At 41.0% G+C, this 17,510-nt stretch overlaps 1 protein-coding gene across 2 annotated transcripts; it reads left to right on the top strand.

Annotated features, from left to right (window-relative positions):
* The first annotated feature begins 2,362 nt into the window (after positions 1-2,362).
* Positions 2,363-15,865, top strand: Gsc (goosecoid homeobox). Of its 2 annotated transcripts, XM_020945156.2 has the most exons (3): positions 2,363-3,182; positions 4,294-4,670; positions 15,041-15,865. In XM_020945156.2, the coding sequence occupies exons 1-3, from the start codon at positions 2,519-2,521 to the stop codon at positions 15,323-15,325; spliced, it is 1,326 nt and encodes a 441-aa protein (XP_020800815.2). In that variant the 5' UTR covers positions 2,363-2,518; the 3' UTR covers positions 15,326-15,865. The 2 variants fall into 2 exon arrangements, 1 of the variants encoding a protein (XP_020800815.2); XR_002319329.2 differs by lacking the exons at positions 2,363-3,182; positions 4,294-4,670 and adding an exon at positions 10,724-10,892 and having other exon boundaries at positions 15,041-15,170.
* The last annotated feature ends 1,645 nt before the right edge of the window (positions 15,866-17,510 follow it).

Raw genomic sequence — 17,510 nt, 5'->3', positions numbered from 1 at the left:
GAGTTTTGGTCATATAAGAAGTTCAGTGCAAAGGCAAATATGGAAAAGCTAGAGAAAAGTGACAAAGGTGGGGAACTAAGAGTGAAAAGCATCCTGGTGGCCCTCTGGTCCTAGTCTCTGCTTAATTATTCAATAATTTCTAAAAGCATTTGGTCACATTCGTCGACGTCATCAGCCGTCATCCTTTCATCCTTTTACAGCATGTGCATGTGACGGTAGAGTCCTTTGCCATTTTCCCCCCCTCTGATATCCCTGTAATCAGTTGGATACATACACCCACACATGTGCACCCACATATCTGCATTTATGTAAGCTTACCATTCAGGACCTTCACTTTGTCCTTCGTATTACACAGAAAGAATAATTGAATTTGAAGGAATTGCGAATCTTAGTTTTAAAACTCTTGAAGTTCTAAACAAACCTTTTAATAAATATTAGATAAATTTTATAACTATAATTTCCAAGAAACAGGATAGTTACCTAAGAGTAGCTTAACAGTTGACATTTTATTAAACCAGCTAGAGTCTCAGGTCAAGAAAAAGCTCTTAATACTTTTCCTCTAAAAATACAGCAAAGAATGATATTATATTCAGGTTCTCATCAAAATTATCATCTAATCATCTATAATCTAAGAAAAGATTGCATTAGAATCCATTATTACATCTTATAATACATATATATGAGGCTTTTCTCCAAGTGATCCCTTTATAAACACAGCCCACACACACAAACACAACACATAGGTGACATTGTGGTGACTTTTCGCTTCATTCGCTTTTCCCAGTTAACTTTCCATTTGCGTTAGTGTGTGTGTGTGTGTGGCTTGCCAGAGTTGCATTTATCATTAGTCGAAGCTTAGCTTTTGTTTTCCTGCATGTCAGAGGGGAGAGTCAAGGGAGGGGGAGAGAGTGGGCCCCGGGGCGGCCATTGGGGATTTTGCACTTGGGCATGTTTGATGTGGAAACTTTAGATTAAAATATTTTCATATGCCAACACACATACAAAAAATAGCTATAAAGGGTCACACAAAATGCTAAAGATTACTAGTAGTAGTAGGTTTTACCATAACTCTTTCATTTCTCCAACTTTTTCCCTGCTCTATCCGTAGATTTCTTCGTATATATATATATATAGTATATATACCATTCCCCCTTTCCTTGGGGCACTCACACTCTTATGTAAAACCTTTAACCCCCCAAAGAAGCAGGAGCTGGAGAGAAAAATAAAAAAAAGAACCAGCGCATCTCCGTGGGCGGATTGAGCGCATAATGATGTTTATGTGTTGCCAAAAACATAAAAGCATTAATTTAGTCATTATCTTCTTAAGATACTGCGCCGGCAGAGACAGCAGCGCGGTGAATCCCCGAGCAGAAAAGAGAGATAGACAGAGAGAGAGAGAGAGAGAGATGACGACGCCACCCTGGGTGATTTTCCACATTACCAAAGGCAACATTTTTATGCTCCCCACACTATCTACACTCTCCTTTCCAGCAGGAGCAAACGAGAGAGCCTCTGTACAACCATCTCTCTTGCACATGCTCCCGTTCTCTCTCTCTCTCTCTCTCTCTGCAGCTTTCTCTCTCCCTCTGGGGGGCCACGGGGTCTGTCAGTGATGACTTTATCTGTACAAATAACTGTCAGTAAAAAGGGAAAATCAGAGAAAAAAATACAAAATAAAATATAGGATAAAGAAAAAGAGGGGACCATGAGGGGGGGAGCATTATCTCCGAAGCGCCATCTTTTGCCATCAAAGACCTCTTCATTCTCCTGGCAACCTTGGGAGGAAACGAACTCCAGCAACCACCGGAAACAATGGTTTGGTGTTCGTGGAAAAGGGACACCGAAAGCCAGGCACTAGAGGGTAGAACGAGAGGGCCAAAAGCAGTGAGAGAGAGAGTGTGTACCTTAACAATATGGTAGCAAAAGGGGGCGTGGCCTCAGCGAAATCTCATTGGTTCCGAGACCAAAAATGTCCGCTTATCGAGAGAGAGTGCCCATCGTCTGTATCTGTATCTGTATCTGTATCTGCTACTCCGGGTTGCATTTGTATCCGTGAAAACCGGATTGACGACAACTTGTCGTTCGTGCGGCACACGCTCTCACAACAGTTTCGCAGCTCGAGCGGACAAGAAGGGTTCCATCCGTTTCGGTAGAGAAAATCTAAACGAAAAACCTGTGAAAATTTATGAGAAATCACGACGCGTGTTCAGTGCGAATTGTTATCAGTGGAACCTACAATTAAGTGCCGTTTTCGAGACTGTTTTCACCTCCGCAAGTAGAACGAAAAATCTTCAAAATTCTCTCCTCACTGTGGACCCCGGCGACGCTGGCGGGCGGCGCAACCAACGGAGGAGGAGGAGGTGGAGGAGCTGGAGGCGGCGGAGACGGCCACAGCACCACGCCCGACCACAGCATCATTCCGTCCCCAAAGTCCGCCAAGTTCAAGATTACCGTCGTAAGCACGCCGAGTCCCTCGCCACCGCCGACGCCGCCACCCGCGGGCTCCCTACTTGCCCAAATGGTCGAAACCAACTCCCCGCCGGCGGGCTACACGCTCAAGCGATCCCCCAGCGATCTTGGCGAGCAGCAGCAGCCACCGCGTCAAATCTCCCGAAGTCCCGGCAATTCGGCTGCCTATCACCTGACCACCGCCATGCTCCTAAACTCACAGCAATGCGGCTACCTGGGCCAGCGATTGCAGTCGGTGCTCCAGCAGCAGCAGCATGCCCATCATCAGCACCACCAGCAGAGCCAGAGCCAAACGCCGTCCTCCGACGATGGCAGTCAATCAGGAGTCACTATTCTCGAGGACGATAGGAGAGCAGGAGGAGCAGGAGGAGCTGCTTCGGCAGCCGCCGCCTCGCTCTTTACCATCGACAGCATCCTGGGCTCCCGGCAGGCCGGAACCACGGCGAACCAGGGCAGCAACCACAACCACAACAATAGCAGCGGCAACGGCGGACTACCCAATGGACTGACCTCCAATGGCATCAGTCTGGGACTGAAGCGCAATGGAGCCGAGTCCCCCGCCTCGCCCAACTCCAACTCTAGTTCCAGCGCTGCCGCCAGTCCCATTCGACCGCAGAGGGTTCCTGCCATGCTGCAGCATCCCGGCCTGCATCTGGGTCACCTGGCGGCGGCAGCGGCAAGCGGGTTTGCCGCTTCACCCTCCGATTTTCTGGGTAAGTTTTCTCCAAGTGGAGTCTATAATATTCTAAGAATTGTGACAATTTGGATTAACCTAAAGGTTATAATTTTTTATAAATTGTTTAGAGAAACTACTATTTAATTAACTACATTCAGTTTGGAAGTAAACCATCCTTCTGCTTCATATTAATTACTTTAAATAATATCCATTTTGTCAATTTCCCTAACATTTTTCACAAGATAAATTGTGGAAAAGTTTTCTATTTTCTTGTAACCACTGTACTTGTTCAATAATATCTTTTATGCGGCTTCCCATTAAACTCCAAACTCGGAAAAACACCTTAAGGGAACCCACCCATGCACTCGACATCCTTATTTTCATCCTCATCCTCTCAACCACTGAACCGAACCACTCATCCTTAAGCGAATCCTGAATGGCATTATTCATAATTAGGCAATGATCCGTGAAAGATGATTCCGCATTTCCCCTTCCCCGTTTCCTATTTCCATTCGATTTTGAGCGGTGAGAGGATTTGCATGAGGCCTAAGACTCAGATTGGGCCACCTTAGGGGGGGGTTGGCTTTAAGAATGGGCTTGGGTTTGAGCTCAAGCTTGGGTCTTGTGTTGATTCGAGCGTGGATCTCTGGCGGAGATTTATGCAGAATCCCCGCTTAAATTCATTCAAAGGCTCCCCCGCAGGATATGAATATTTACAATAAAAAAAGCGGTCCTCAAAAATCTTTTCCCTGCACTGCAACCGGAAACGGAAGCCGCACATATAAGCTTACAGATGGGGTAAAGAGTTTAGTTTTTATCTGAGGAAAATTCATTTATATATTAAACATATTTTGAATATTTAAAAAGAAGTGCTTTATGTTCATATAAATATACATTTTTTAACATTTTCCATTCTTATCGGAAAATTTACCTGTGTTTCTACTTTTCTTTCCTCTGGTGTGGAAGCCAACATGGCGGCCGTTTTTCCGCGTTTTATGTTATGCGCATTTTTAAGGATTTACCGAGGAATATTCCTCTTACCCCGGCCCTACCCCTACCCCTACCCTATACATATATGAGGATGATGATGATGATATGACTGTTATTACATCCACGAGAATAATGAATTTTGTTTTTCCTGCAAACAGTGGCCTACCCCAACTTTTATCCCAACTACATGCACGCGGCTGCTGTGGCCCATGTGGCCGCCGCTCAAATGCAGGCGCACGTTAGCGGAGCAGCCGCCGCGGGATTGGCGGCCGGCCATGGCCACCACCCACATCACCCGCACGCCCATCCCCACCATCCGCATCTGGGAGCGCATCACCACGGACACGGACAGCACCATCATTTGGGGCATTTGGGCCATGGGCCGCCGCCAAAGAGGAAGCGTCGCCATCGCACCATCTTCACGGAGGAGCAGCTGGAGCAATTGGAGGCCACCTTCGATAAGACACATTATCCGGATGTGGTGCTTAGGGAGCAGTTGGCTTTGAAGGTGGATCTCAAAGAGGAGCGTGTGGAGGTGAGTGTCGAAAGTTATTCATTAGATATTTTAAAGGGATTGTAGTTGGATTTGCTTTCAAGGCAAAATATATATTAGAAGGAGTGCTAAATTCATTCAGATCCACATTTATTGTAATGTTCTTGTTAGTGATTTAAAATTTAATCAATTTTGGTTTTCAAAAACCTCTACCCACCCTTTGTAATCAAACTTTTTCCCTCTATTTGGCTCTAATTTCACGCTCATTTTAATTCACCGCGTGAAACCAATTGAGTGCTACCACACACACCCCCGCAATGCCCAAACAACAATGAATCAGATTCTGAATTCGAATCTCTGGCATCTGCATCGCAATCTCTACGGTCTACGCTCTCCTCTTCTCTTCTAGCAGAGAATTCTCTACACTTCTCCCCTTGAGAACTTCTCGCTGTTTATTTAGTTGTCGGCGGTTTGCGGGGCTTCGCTTCTCCTTCTGGCAAAAGCAAAACAATGCCAACAATCCGAATGATTCACTTAATTTGAGTAATGGGACCGCATGTTTAAACGGATGGCGATGGTTATTTGCTTGTTTCTGGGTGCTTCTTTTTGGTGGTTGCATGTCCCTGGAATCGTATCATTGCTAATGTAAATATGCAGGGATTCCCAGCCTCCTCCTCCTTGTAAATCCCACCCCGGGGGTCTAAACATCCCTTTGTATCTGGGGATATACTCCTGCTACTACTACAACTTAGACATTTGTGATTCAAAGTCCATTAGTGTCGAGGAAACCCAACAACAAACAAGCAGGCAGGCTGGCAAACAAACAAATTGAGAGGTCACCAAGGGGGAAAAGCAGGACGATGATAAGTGACGATAAAAGTTGACAATTTAATTTGTTCACAATTTTTGTGATGCATAGAAATCAGAGGGCGTCGTCTTTGATAAGGATTAGCAACGCTTTTCGGGTCCCTAGCCTAGTTACCGTGGCAATATGTTTGTTAACCGGTCAAATGTTTAATCTAGACATTGCCGCCACCCCAAAACGGAACCCTTCTTTAGCTCACCCCCTCACCCCTTATCGTGGTAAAGGAAAGCGGACAAGTGCGACATTTGTTGACACCTGGGTGTGGGTTTATGTTTAGCCTTCAGCTTAAGACAACCTCCTCTTCCATTTGGGTAATGAGCGGCGTTACTTAACCCGCAGGCGAATTGACGCCAGCTCTTTGATTAGGCGACAAGTTTCCGGCCCGCGGGTCATCATATTCGGAATCCTAAGCGGATTAGAATGCAGGTTTCTGAGGGAGTTCTCCACAGAGAAAGAGATAGAGCGAGAGGGAAGGGGAAATGATTTCCCAGCTCTTCAACTAATTGGAAATTGGGAGAGACTGACAACAAATCTGCTGCCTCATTGGGGCGACTCTGACTAATTAACATACAACACACACACTGTCACACACACAAAAAGAGACTTCAAACTTGTCTCTGACAAGCAAAGTGGACAATGGCTGATGACTGAAAATCCCCATAGCAAATCTTGTGCTCAGTCATCGCTCGTCATTGACTTAAGCAGCATAATCAACTTCAGCAGCAGCCCCAGCTTTTGTGACTGCTACTGTTTAGCATATTTGCATGCCAAGAGCTTGGCCACTCGAGGAGTGCCCCTCTCTTCCGCGATTCCAATGCCCAGAGACTCGGTCTCGTCTCTCTCTCCTAAGTCCCCAGAGTTGCGGTACCATAAGTGGCAATAATTATTGAAAATCTTGCCTAAGACAAACAGCAGCAATAACAAAAGAGAAAACTGTGTGGAGTAAAAAAAAAATGAACAAATTCGATGCCTACACAGGGTGTTACTCTCTTTGGGAAAGGGTACATTCATTATGTGATCGAATTATCCTACTTTTTCAAATTAATATTAATTTAAAACCTATTTACTCAGCACCTTCGCATACCAAAAATCAAGACTAAATTGCTTAAGAAAGCTCAGTTCTCGCAGTTTTTTTTTTATTATGTTTACTAAAAGAAGTCCTGTCTTATCGAAATTTTATTAATTAAGCACCCATTTACCAAAGTTCTACGCATACCAAAATTCAACGCTTAAACGCCACAGAAAACTCAGTTCTCATAGGTTAAAGAGGTATTTATTATAAATATTCTTCCCTAAAGTTAATACCATCAATTTGTAATAATACTTAATTAATATACCTTTACCCAAGACCTTCGCATACAAATTTGTATTCGCTTTATTGCCACAGAAATCTCGGTTCTCACAGATTTCCGATTTCAAAAGCCTCCCTCCCCAAACTTGTGGTAATTATTCAGTTCCCATCCAAACAGCATTCAGCATTTAAATGATCTGCTTATTTTGACTTCATCATTTACAATTATTATTCTTATTTAGACACTCGATGGATGGGATTGGGATTGGGATTGGGATTGGGTTTGAGATTGGTATTGGACTTGGATCGCGGCGAAAAAGATCGGGTAAAACAGTAGCTCGCAGAGAGCTGTGTGTGTGTAGAGAGAGAGAGCAAACAGTGAGTTATTCTCTTCTTGGGCGTCTCTTAAACATATTTTTTGCTTTGCCTTCTTTGGTGCGTGCAAGTCAAATACGCCTAATCCCGCAGCTCAAGTGATCGAGGTGACTTCGTTTCCCAATCTACTCAGATAGAGGCAGGAGCGGTCTGCTGGAGGGCATTTCAAATATTTGTCTTGGGCCGCAGTAGCGTCGCCAAGAAATTAGTAATCATCAGCTTGGCATAATTTGTGCTCCCCCCTCTGCGGCTCAAAACTCCACAAATATTGATGTTACCCATTCTCGAATTTATGTACATACATATATGTGAGGTGAAGAATGTGCCCACTCATCGCTACTCACTCCTCCATTGTGAGGCGATCTTTTTCTGTTTTCTACCACTTTTGCCTTATCCCTTTGTCTTGGCCAGGACTTGAGAAAGGGCCTGTGTCACCCTCGTATTACCAATCTCCAGGATCAAGCCGCTTTGAAGTTGCACAATCGGGAAAGAGCAAGAGACTTCGTCAAGGGGTTTTCTTTCTGTTTCTTTCGAGGAGGCCACCTGCGTTGGCAATTAACTAAAGTATATTTTGCCTCCGAATTTTTATTATTATTATTATTATTATTGTCTCCCCTTAGACACAATAAACATGTCCCCTTTCCCTTTCGCCCGTTGGCAATATGTTTGTTTAGCCTCGAAATTGAATTAAAAACGGCAATGAGCTGGAATCAGCAGATTTTCGTTAATTTTACCCGAGGTCACGGAGCAACCACCACCACCCAGTGGGTGGTGAAAACATTCTCTCCCTCTCTCTCGCCGTCATAATTTTTCATAATTTTCCATTATTCAAACACTTGAGTTTTGAGGCTGCTCGATTCTCGCGGGAATTTTGCGGGCCGCAAAGTGCGTTTACCGCCTCGGGGCTGCGATTTTTAAAAGGGGCTCGACGCTTTTCCCATGTTTGCTTTACAGTTTTGGCTGTCGAAGCGTGTAACCGTAGACAAATATTATCGCTGAGGAAGAAAATTACCCTCGAAGCTGCATAAATTTACACAAAGAACCCCAAAAAAAAAGTGCGAAGGCGGTTAGCTACATGATTTAAGTGATGAAGGGGCGTGGTTGAACAGGTGCACTAAGTTCACTAAGCTGTTAAAAGGTCACCCGTGTCGGCGATTAGCAATAAAAAAAAGGAAAAGAAAACAAAATAAAAAAGCTCAGTTTTCAGGGTGAAAAATCATAAAAAAGTCTCCGAAAAAAATGTGTTTTTTTTTATAATAAGGATTAACTTCAAAATGCCTGAAAATGTCGAGAAAATATTTTAATGGATAATGTAAAATGGGGAAAATATTGATATACTTATAAATATTATTTTTTTTAACAAAAAAAACTGCCGAAAAATATTATTAATATTTAAATTCGTAAATGGCGCTGTTAAAAAACCAGCAAATGGGCCGAAAATCATATAATGAAAATAGAAAATGTGAACACATTGAATATAAAAAAGTTACATGAATTTTTCACTTACCGAATTTCTGAATTTTATATCTTACTGACATCATTTCGTCTTTTTCTTCTTCGTGTCGGGCTTATCTTCTTTTTTTGCAACGCGAAATTTAATGACCAATTTTATGAATTATTTTTTTTAAACACACAAAAAAAAAAAAACAAAAAAACAACTGGCAACAACATTTTTTTAACGCTGAATAATAAAACAATGAATTGGAAAAGAAATGGAAAGACATGGGAAGTCGCGGATTGCTGCAGAACACCATGGAATAATTAAGTTATTTAATGAATTGTGAAATTAAATACAAAATAACAGAATACAAATCAACATTTAAAAATTAATACATTTATTTTTCGAGTTGGCAGCAAGAAATGCAAGGAAATATAACTAAAGGTGGAGAAACGTCACAACAGACAATAAAAAAATATGACAATTAAAAATACAAAAACAAAAATGACAAAATGAAATGAAGAAAAGTAAAAAAAAAAAATGCGAAGTCGCCCTTTCCTTTTCTTTTCCTTTGATATTTCGTTTATTTTATATTTAAAATAATTAATTTATTAGCTTTTTTAACACATAAAAAAATAAAACAAAAAAATCATGGGATACACTTTTACGTTGCCAATAAAAAAAAACACTGATTTTACACACACGAACACAACCGACTTACATTGCCGCCATATTTAATACGCACTTTTTATTCGCTTGGTTTAAACGCGCACAACATTGTTCCGCTAGAAAACATTTCTTTAGCGATTTTTACGAAGAGATTTTATGCCATACACACACATACAGAAATGCATTACGACCAAAAAAAATATTGTAGCTGCAGCAAGTGTCAAATTTTCACTTTGCGACTTTGTTTTTCTCTTCCTTTTCTTGGCTTTCTCACACTCATCGCCCGCTAAAATCGTTCAATACTTCATCTTAGCAACAGCCAATTGGAACACACATTCTGACATGCGCATTGTGTTACGTTTTAAAGCTGCGCGCGCATCAGCATTTCGCTTGGCGAATTTGTTCTTCTTCATTTCCTTATCTCTCCCACTCTTTTCATTGCGATCGGCCGAAAAACACGCAGCTGCATTTTACTTCATCTTATCTCTCCCACTCTTCGCCCGCTAGAAATCGTTCGGCACTTGCTTACGGTGCTTTCGAACACACATACGGACATACGCATGCTGGCACACACACATACTGTTACACATTGTGCGCGGGAGTCTCAGTTTTTTCATTGCAGTTTTAATGGTGTATATTTGCATTCTATTTGCCAAATGCTTTAACTCGACGGTTAGCGGCAGAAACACCCATCCTCCTCGACATATGTACATATATGTATATTATATATTTCTAATGCGGCCGAAGAATAACTTTTACCTGCAGCACACGTCAATTTTTCACTTGGCGACTTCGTTCTTCTTCTTCGTTTTTTCTTTTTGCACTCTTCGCCCGTTAGTTTTCACTCTAACACGATCATGGCGGCAGCCTATTGGACACACACATACTGTCACACATTGTCCGCAGGAGTCTCAGTTTTTTCACTGCAGTTTTAGAGGTTTTAATTTGATTTCTACTTGCCAAATGCTTTAACTCCATGGTATTTGTTAAGTTTATAGTGGGAGAAACACCAGTGCACATTGGTAACTGCACAATTGACTGTATAATTTTCTTGTACGGCAGGAACAAATTATAGCTGCAGCAGTTTTTTCACTTGACAGGGCGATAGTGATGTCCTCAACACCGCTGCACGAGCATCGATATTCTTTTACCGATGTTGGCAATGTTAGGCGATACATCGATGTTTGACAAAACATCGGTTGCTTAATTTCTCTAATTGGGTATTGGAAATCAGTGTTAAAAGTTGATGATACAATTACAAAACTTAAATAAATATATGTATACTATGATATACGTTTTATAATATTTATTTATTATTACGATGTTTACCGATGCTAAGCGATGCATCGATGCTCTGTTTGACAGATCGACGGATATCGCTATCGATGTTTTCCGTCGAGCTTGCATCACCACTTGCCGGACTTTTTTCTTATTCCGTCCTTTTCTTAATCGTTTCGGCACTGGTATACGGTAAAAGACTTTGTTTTTGTATTTCGCACACTCTGCGCCACTGGTAATCGTTATATAGTTTCACTCGGTGTTTACCGTGTTTTAATTACAAGAAATATTGGCAGAGGAATGGAAAACTGTTGGTGCTCTAGAAATGGAATATAAAACTTGTTTAATGTACGTATAAGAACACTGGATTCCTGCAAAAGATCATAATTTGTCTACTTCCACTTTAAGCCTTGTGTGATAGCAAAAAAAGGAGGAGGAAGAAAGGGAATGTGCGTAACGAGCAATTTTCATGGCTGCGCGATTTTAATCCAACAACACGACGGAAAACAGCGTCAACAATTTTGCACAAAAGAAAGAGAAAGAGAGGGTGGGGAACGAGTGCTACCCATTTTGGTGACGAAGTTTCCAACCGAATTGTGTTGCCAATTTTCACTAATTAGAAGCGCCTGGTGAAAAAGGCGGCCGCCATTTTGTGTGTGTATTTTGCAGCCTTCCCTTGTGTTTAACCCCACCGCCCACCGCCCACCGAGCTTCACCTTTTAAATCTACACGGGTCTCCCCATTTAACCCTTCGTCGGGCTCAGCTTTTGAAGCCAGGAGAAATTTAATTTTTCTTTTTTGTTTTTGCTGGCTGCCAATGTTTTTTGGCTTTCGTCGGGGACAATTTTGACGAGTTGGAACAACAAGGGAAATTAGGAGAGGGGAAAAATCAGCAGAGAGAGAGAGAGGGGGACATAGAGCAGGTGCAACGATTAACGAAGCGCAAAGTTATGATAGCAGTGTAGCTCTACATACATATTTCGGTAACATTTGCATGCCACATCGATGCATTTTCCGGCCTTTTCGGTCCTCTTTTGGTAATCCAAACCACACGCATAGACTGACCAAAAAACCCCAAAAATAACACACACCCAGGGTCAGTCTGCCAGAATGCCAGAAGAGATTTTTCCCAAGGGGGGAGAAACGGGTTAAGCGCGAAGCGTAGGGGGCGGAGCGTAAAGCGCTTTTGTAGTTAATTAAAAATCAACTGCCGTGGGTCTGTTTGTTCAATGGATTTCATGCACGTTTCCCAATGTGTGTGTGTGTGTGTATGTGTGTGCCTCGCTTTTCAGACGCTTCCGTCCCCCTGGGGAAGCACCACGCCCCCGCGATTTTCCTGCGGTATCAGCGATTTATGCGCTTTTGGATGAAAAATCTGTGGCAATATTTGCGAAAGGTCAGAGAGAGATCTCTCTGGCGCCTCCAAGGCGAGAGCCCATGCATGTCAAGTTCTTTACCCAAAAGAAAAAACGAGAAAATTTCACCTGCAACTCAACACTGAACGAAATTATGCGAAATAACTAAGTAAAGCAATTTTATTATTTATTATGTTCAAAAATGGTTAAATAATAACATAAAGTTGTTCCTAAAAACGTTCTAGGCTAGTCGATTTAGCCCTGTCCGTTTGTCCGTCACTGCAATTGTCCGTTAATCATAATAAACACCTAGATCTTAGTGACAATATGGGTTAAACACAGCTTTAGAAGTTTTAAATTTCATTAAAAGTTTAGCATCATTAGATATGAATAAATACTTACTTTTAATACAACATATTTCCACTTTCGGCTAAAGATTTTATTTTTTTACTTTATTTATTTATTTATTCTTTTAAATATTATTTAATCTCAGTGCCATCGAACAGCATTTTCTGCCATTTTGTGGTCAATATTGCCCAGGCAGAAGCCATCAATCAAAATGGAAAATCGCACAATACACACATACATACGCACCTGTACACATTTCTTCTCCCTCTGTTCCATCACTTTTTTTCGGCTTTGTTTATTTAATTTGTCGAAAATTTTCACTGCGATTTTTCAGCGAGCTTTTCTGAGCAAAAAAGGCGCCTGCAGCGTTATGGCCAAAAATTGTTGTGCGTTAGTCAGATTTTAAGCTGGATGGGAGAGGGGTACTAGACCAGTTTAAGGGGGGGTAGGGGGTTCAACAGCGTGTTTAAATGGGGGGGGGGGGTTTAGGAGGGTTTTAAACTCGCACACACTCCACTTCGACTGTTGGCCGTACAAATTACGGGATTAGCGGAGCGCGTTCGCCTTTTTTCCGGCGCACACACATCCCTCCCCCCCCCCCTCTAACCCACACACACACATACACACACATCCTCTGGCTATATAGTTCCGGCTGGATTAGGGTTCAATGCGGTTTAGCCTGTCTGGCCAACCATTTAATTAAAATATGCAACTTTAATAAGCGTCTGAAAAAAATACCCCAAAAAAACACCAATTATTTTTTCATTTTAGAATTTATTGGATTAAAACTGTTGCATTTTGGCAATTGCGTGTGTGTAAAAATATATGTGTGTGCTTTGTTGACATAATTAAGCTGACTAAATCACAAAATTCATTGCATGTCCGACAGCGCGTGATTTTTGAAAAACGGTTGTCGCGCGCGTTGTGTTGTTTTAATAACTTAAGCTCATGAAAATTATGAAAATTATGAAAATAAATAACTAAAATACAAACAAATCACACACACACACACACACACACACATAATACTGAGAGCTGTCTAAAAATCTAATTAAATCAAGTGGAAAATGAGAAATATATGAACTGACATAAAAAAAAGCGATGACGTTGACGGTGACGCCTTCAAAGGTTGCCAAGGTGCCGCCATTTTCCAGCAAAAATAAGCACAAGGGGAAAGGAGGAAGACGAGACCAGAGAGAGGAAAATCCTAAGCAAATAAGTCGGGAAAATATATGAAAAGCAGCTGCTGAAATTTACACAAATTTTATGCGAAATTAAATGAGCTTCAGGGAGAAGAGTTCTGCTTTTGCTTATAAGTTTAGCGCATTTTCTGCTGTCATTTCCGTTTCCGCTTTCGTCTACTTGCCGACCTTTCCTGCTTTCCCTGCCTTTGCCCGCCCTCTGTTATTTCAACAAATTCAGTCGATTTGCTGTACAAACAACAGAGCAAACTCAACTTTTCCCCTTTCGGAATGATAATAACATTTCATTTTTACCAAAAAATCAACTTTTCCCTCTGCTAATTGTTCTAATTAAACTTTTTCCTAGCCTGCATAGCATTTTCCTCGAGTATTTATTCAACAAACAATCAACAAACAGACGAAGGGAAATAAACAAATAAGGGTTGCAACTGGGATTGGACAAAACAAGAGAGAGAGAGAGAGAGGGAATTGGAGAAATCGCTGGGGGAGAGCAACAGAGACACAGAGACAGCGAGCGAGTTTGGGGAGAAGAAGAGACTCCGCCCTCCGCAGGGGAATGGGTTCTCTGGGGGTAGCTTCTCTGTGAGTGAGGGGGCGGGGGGCTAATGAGAGATAGATAATGAGGGGTCACAAGGGTGATTACATAACGGGAAATGCCATCCTCTTGCTGATTGAACCCCCTCCCCCTGAGTTGTATTGTTGTTTAACCCCCAAGTCACTTCACTTCACAGTCGCCTTTTGTTTTAATTAACTAAGTAGCCGGGTAAGGGTTAAGCTTGTGAGTTTCAAGGGTACAAGAGGGGTTAAGGAAGGGGGAGAACGAGACAGGGGTGGGTGGGCGTGGTCATAAACAATAATAATAATAAAAGAAAACATACAAGGTCCCCAAAAAAGTTTCTATTATCATAAAATATATATAAAAATTTTTATGAAATATAGTATATTTTTAAAACTAAATATTTCAATATTTTCAACTATTGAAAATCTACTTTTCAAGTTTTACTACCTCTCCAATATACCCCATTTCTACCCTAAGCTTTCTAAAGTTTTACTCTGCTCTGCTACCCCTCCTCCTGCTGCATTCACAATTAATTACAATTACAATAAGTCATCTCATTAAATCCTAAAAAAAGGAGAGAGGAGAGGGAGGAGGAGGAGGAGGATTGGCCCTGGCAACTGGCCCTCAAAAGATAAACGCCAAGATTGAGCCAAAGAAGCCAACAAAAGGCTAAGCAAAGCTCAAGAGAGAGAGGACGAGAAAATAAGAGGGAATGGCACATAAAAAAAAAATTACTTAAAATATTTATGCATAGAAATCCCGAAAAGCAGAAGAGGAAATTTCCAGAGAAAAACGGATGAAAGTGTTTTTGAAGCCCCGCCGCTTGGCTCAAAGGTAACCAAGGTAGCCAGAACAGAAAAAGTGGCGCAAAAGTAGGGAGTAATTTCTATAAAGAAACCTTCAAGTTAAGTGATAACATTTAAATAATAAACAGCTTAGAGCATAGGTAGATGGGCCTATAATTTTATATAATATTTATTTATATTTTTTATATTTTGCGTTTTTTAAATGTATCTCTTGTTATTTTTCCAGGTGTGGTTCAAGAACCGTCGGGCCAAGTGGCGCAAACAGAAACGTGAGGAGCAGGAGCGCCTCCGGAAATTGCAGGAGGAGCAATGCGGCAGCACCACCAACGGCAGCACGAACAACAACAATAATGGCGGCGGGGGTACGGGCACACCCAGCTCCACCGGAAGCGGAAACGTAGCCATCAAGTGCCCGAGCTCCGAACACTATGCCACGCAATTAGTGCACATCAAGAGCGATCCCAATGGCTATAGCGATGCCGACGAGTCCTCCGATCTGGAAGTGGCCTAAAAAATGGAGCGTGGCAACTGTATATATAGAGAAAGTATAGTAATAAGTTAAGGTTCAATTTTGATGAAGATTTTACCATTTTCATTTTATTTAATGTCTTAAAAACAAAAGTCCTTTTATGAAAATGTATACTTTTCTTATAAACTAAGTTATATTTATTTAAAAAGTGTTAAAATTATTTATTAACTGGAATATAAATAGTTCAAAGAGTAATAGAGAGATAGACACTGGCCCTTAGTTCTGTAAGTTTTGTTTTGTAAATAGAAAGGAGTCGCCTTTTTTTGTTACTAAGTTTTAAGTTGAGTAATAAACCCAAAAAGAAACTGAAAAATAAAAAAAGAACTTAAATATATTTAGTAAAATCCTGTACAGTCACTAATTGTATGTAAAAGTGTATGTATGTGTGTAATGTAAGCGTGTGCGAGTCTTAATTGTTTCGTGTCCTATGTCCAAGTCCAAAGTTAATATTGCATCTAAATAACTAATTATAAATAATAATTCATAAAAACTAAGTCTTAAATAAACATACAATAGCAAAAATTAAGTGTAATAATTCCTCCAACGATTAATTCTAATGTTAAAACAAAAACAAAGTAACTTATTGAAAAACAAAATGAATAAAAAAACACAACAACTCGTCCAGAGAGTGTCCAAGAAAAATTAAAAGAAAAAAAGGAAATTTTATTTAACGCGGGAAAACTTTCAATGATAAGTGGGAAGACCCAGCACGAAGCTTTCACACCTGTTTGGGGGTAACACAGGTAACTGGAGTCCGGGATAACTCAGAGGCAAGGAGAGGAGACAGAGGTGGCGGTGGTCAGCCTGTTAGCAGCTCCAATGGACACTTTGATGGCTTCGCCTCCAATCAATTTGCAAACACACGGACAGACTCACAAAGGATCTGAAATTGATGGGAATGGGGACTCAGGATGGGGGCTGTGAATTGGGGTAGGAAAATGTATCTGTATCTGTGTATATCTATCTGAGTGTGTGGCAGATGTATCTGCTGGGTCTCTGCTCTGGCTCTGGAATTTTGTTGGCCATTTTCTACCTGACATTCTGAAAACAAGATGGCAAAGTCAGTTAATATCATCCCCAAGCTTTCGATTGTCCTTGAAGTCGGATTGTTAAAATCTTTAAATACATTATTTTATGCTAGTTTGGAATAATATTTTTGTATGGAGTTAAGACAGAATATTAGGTGATGGTAACAATTTTTCATATTTTAAACCTAACTTAATCCTTTTTAAACATTTCCTTTTAAGTTGAACTAGTTTCCTTAGTCAAAACTAACTCGAAATTTTATTATTTCAATGTAATTTATATTTGAAACTGAATTAAAAACTAAAAATTAAAAAAGTAAAGGCTAACCCATTGGTTTAATATTTCTCTTGTGTACCTTAGACAATCTTTCTGTCTCTCCATTGGACATCCAAGATTCGACTCACAAATTTGTTCCTCCTTTGGACTGTATTGTGTCCTTTTCAGCTTGTTTTTTCTCCCTTCGGTTTTTTCTTTTTTTTTTTTTTTTTGTTTTGTGTTTTTCTCTTTGCAAAAGTTTCCATCTTGTTATTTTCCTTTGGCAGAACCAGAGCAGCAGGAACACAGAGTTCAGGGCCCAGTCAGGTGAGAGAAGACCGAAAATTCAAATTCAAATTCAAATTTATTCTGTCTTGACCTGACAGAGAGGAGAGTTCCTTGGGCGGCTCCTCCGCTTCCTTTGCCATGTCACGGTCGCCATTGGACTTTCTGCCCTGTCATTCTGGGCTCCGGCTCTTTTATTTGCATAGGCCTATGTGGATGTGGCTCAGACCCTATATATGACGGATACGATCTCGAGTTACCCGCAATCCGTATCCCCGAATCTGGATCCTTATTTTCAGCGGGCTGTGTTGTTAATAGTTCGTGTAAAAATCTACAAATATTTGCACTCTATTAATTTTTCTGATTTCTTTTTGTTTCCAAACCGTTCTCGTGTTTCTTTTGTTTTTCTAGTACACGCTTCGCATAATTTTTTTCCGTTCCTGTGTTCTCTGTATCAACACGAAATTTAATATACACTTCCCCCCCCCCCCCCCTCTCGCTGATATTTACTCACAGGACACACATAGTCAGGGCTTTTTTTTCTGTGTGTGTTTTAATTTTTTTTTAAATGAAATTTGTACATTTAAGCGTTAGGAAAAAG

This window comes from Drosophila serrata, unplaced genomic scaffold (genome assembly GCF_035046125.1).
Source record: "Drosophila serrata isolate PLE 108 unplaced genomic scaffold, ASM3504612v1 contig_240, whole genome shotgun sequence".
Classification (NCBI taxonomy): domain Eukaryota; kingdom Metazoa; phylum Arthropoda; class Insecta; order Diptera; family Drosophilidae; genus Drosophila; species Drosophila serrata.
The sequence above is the reverse complement of the archived record's forward strand: the minus strand, read 5'-3'. Positions and strand labels throughout refer to the sequence as shown.

Excerpts from the sequence above, each read along its gene's own strand:
- Gsc (XM_020945156.2), top strand. The coding sequence starts at position 2,519 with ATGGTCGAAACCAACTCCCCGCCGGCGGGCTACACGCTCAAGCGATCC. Across the intron at positions 3,183-4,293 it reads TTCACCCTCCGATTTTCTGG|TGGCCTACCCCAACTTTTAT; the intron begins GTAAGTTTTCTC and ends TCCTGCAAACAG. Across the intron at positions 4,671-15,040 it reads TCAAAGAGGAGCGTGTGGAG|GTGTGGTTCAAGAACCGTCG; the intron begins GTGAGTGTCGAA and ends TTATTTTTCCAG.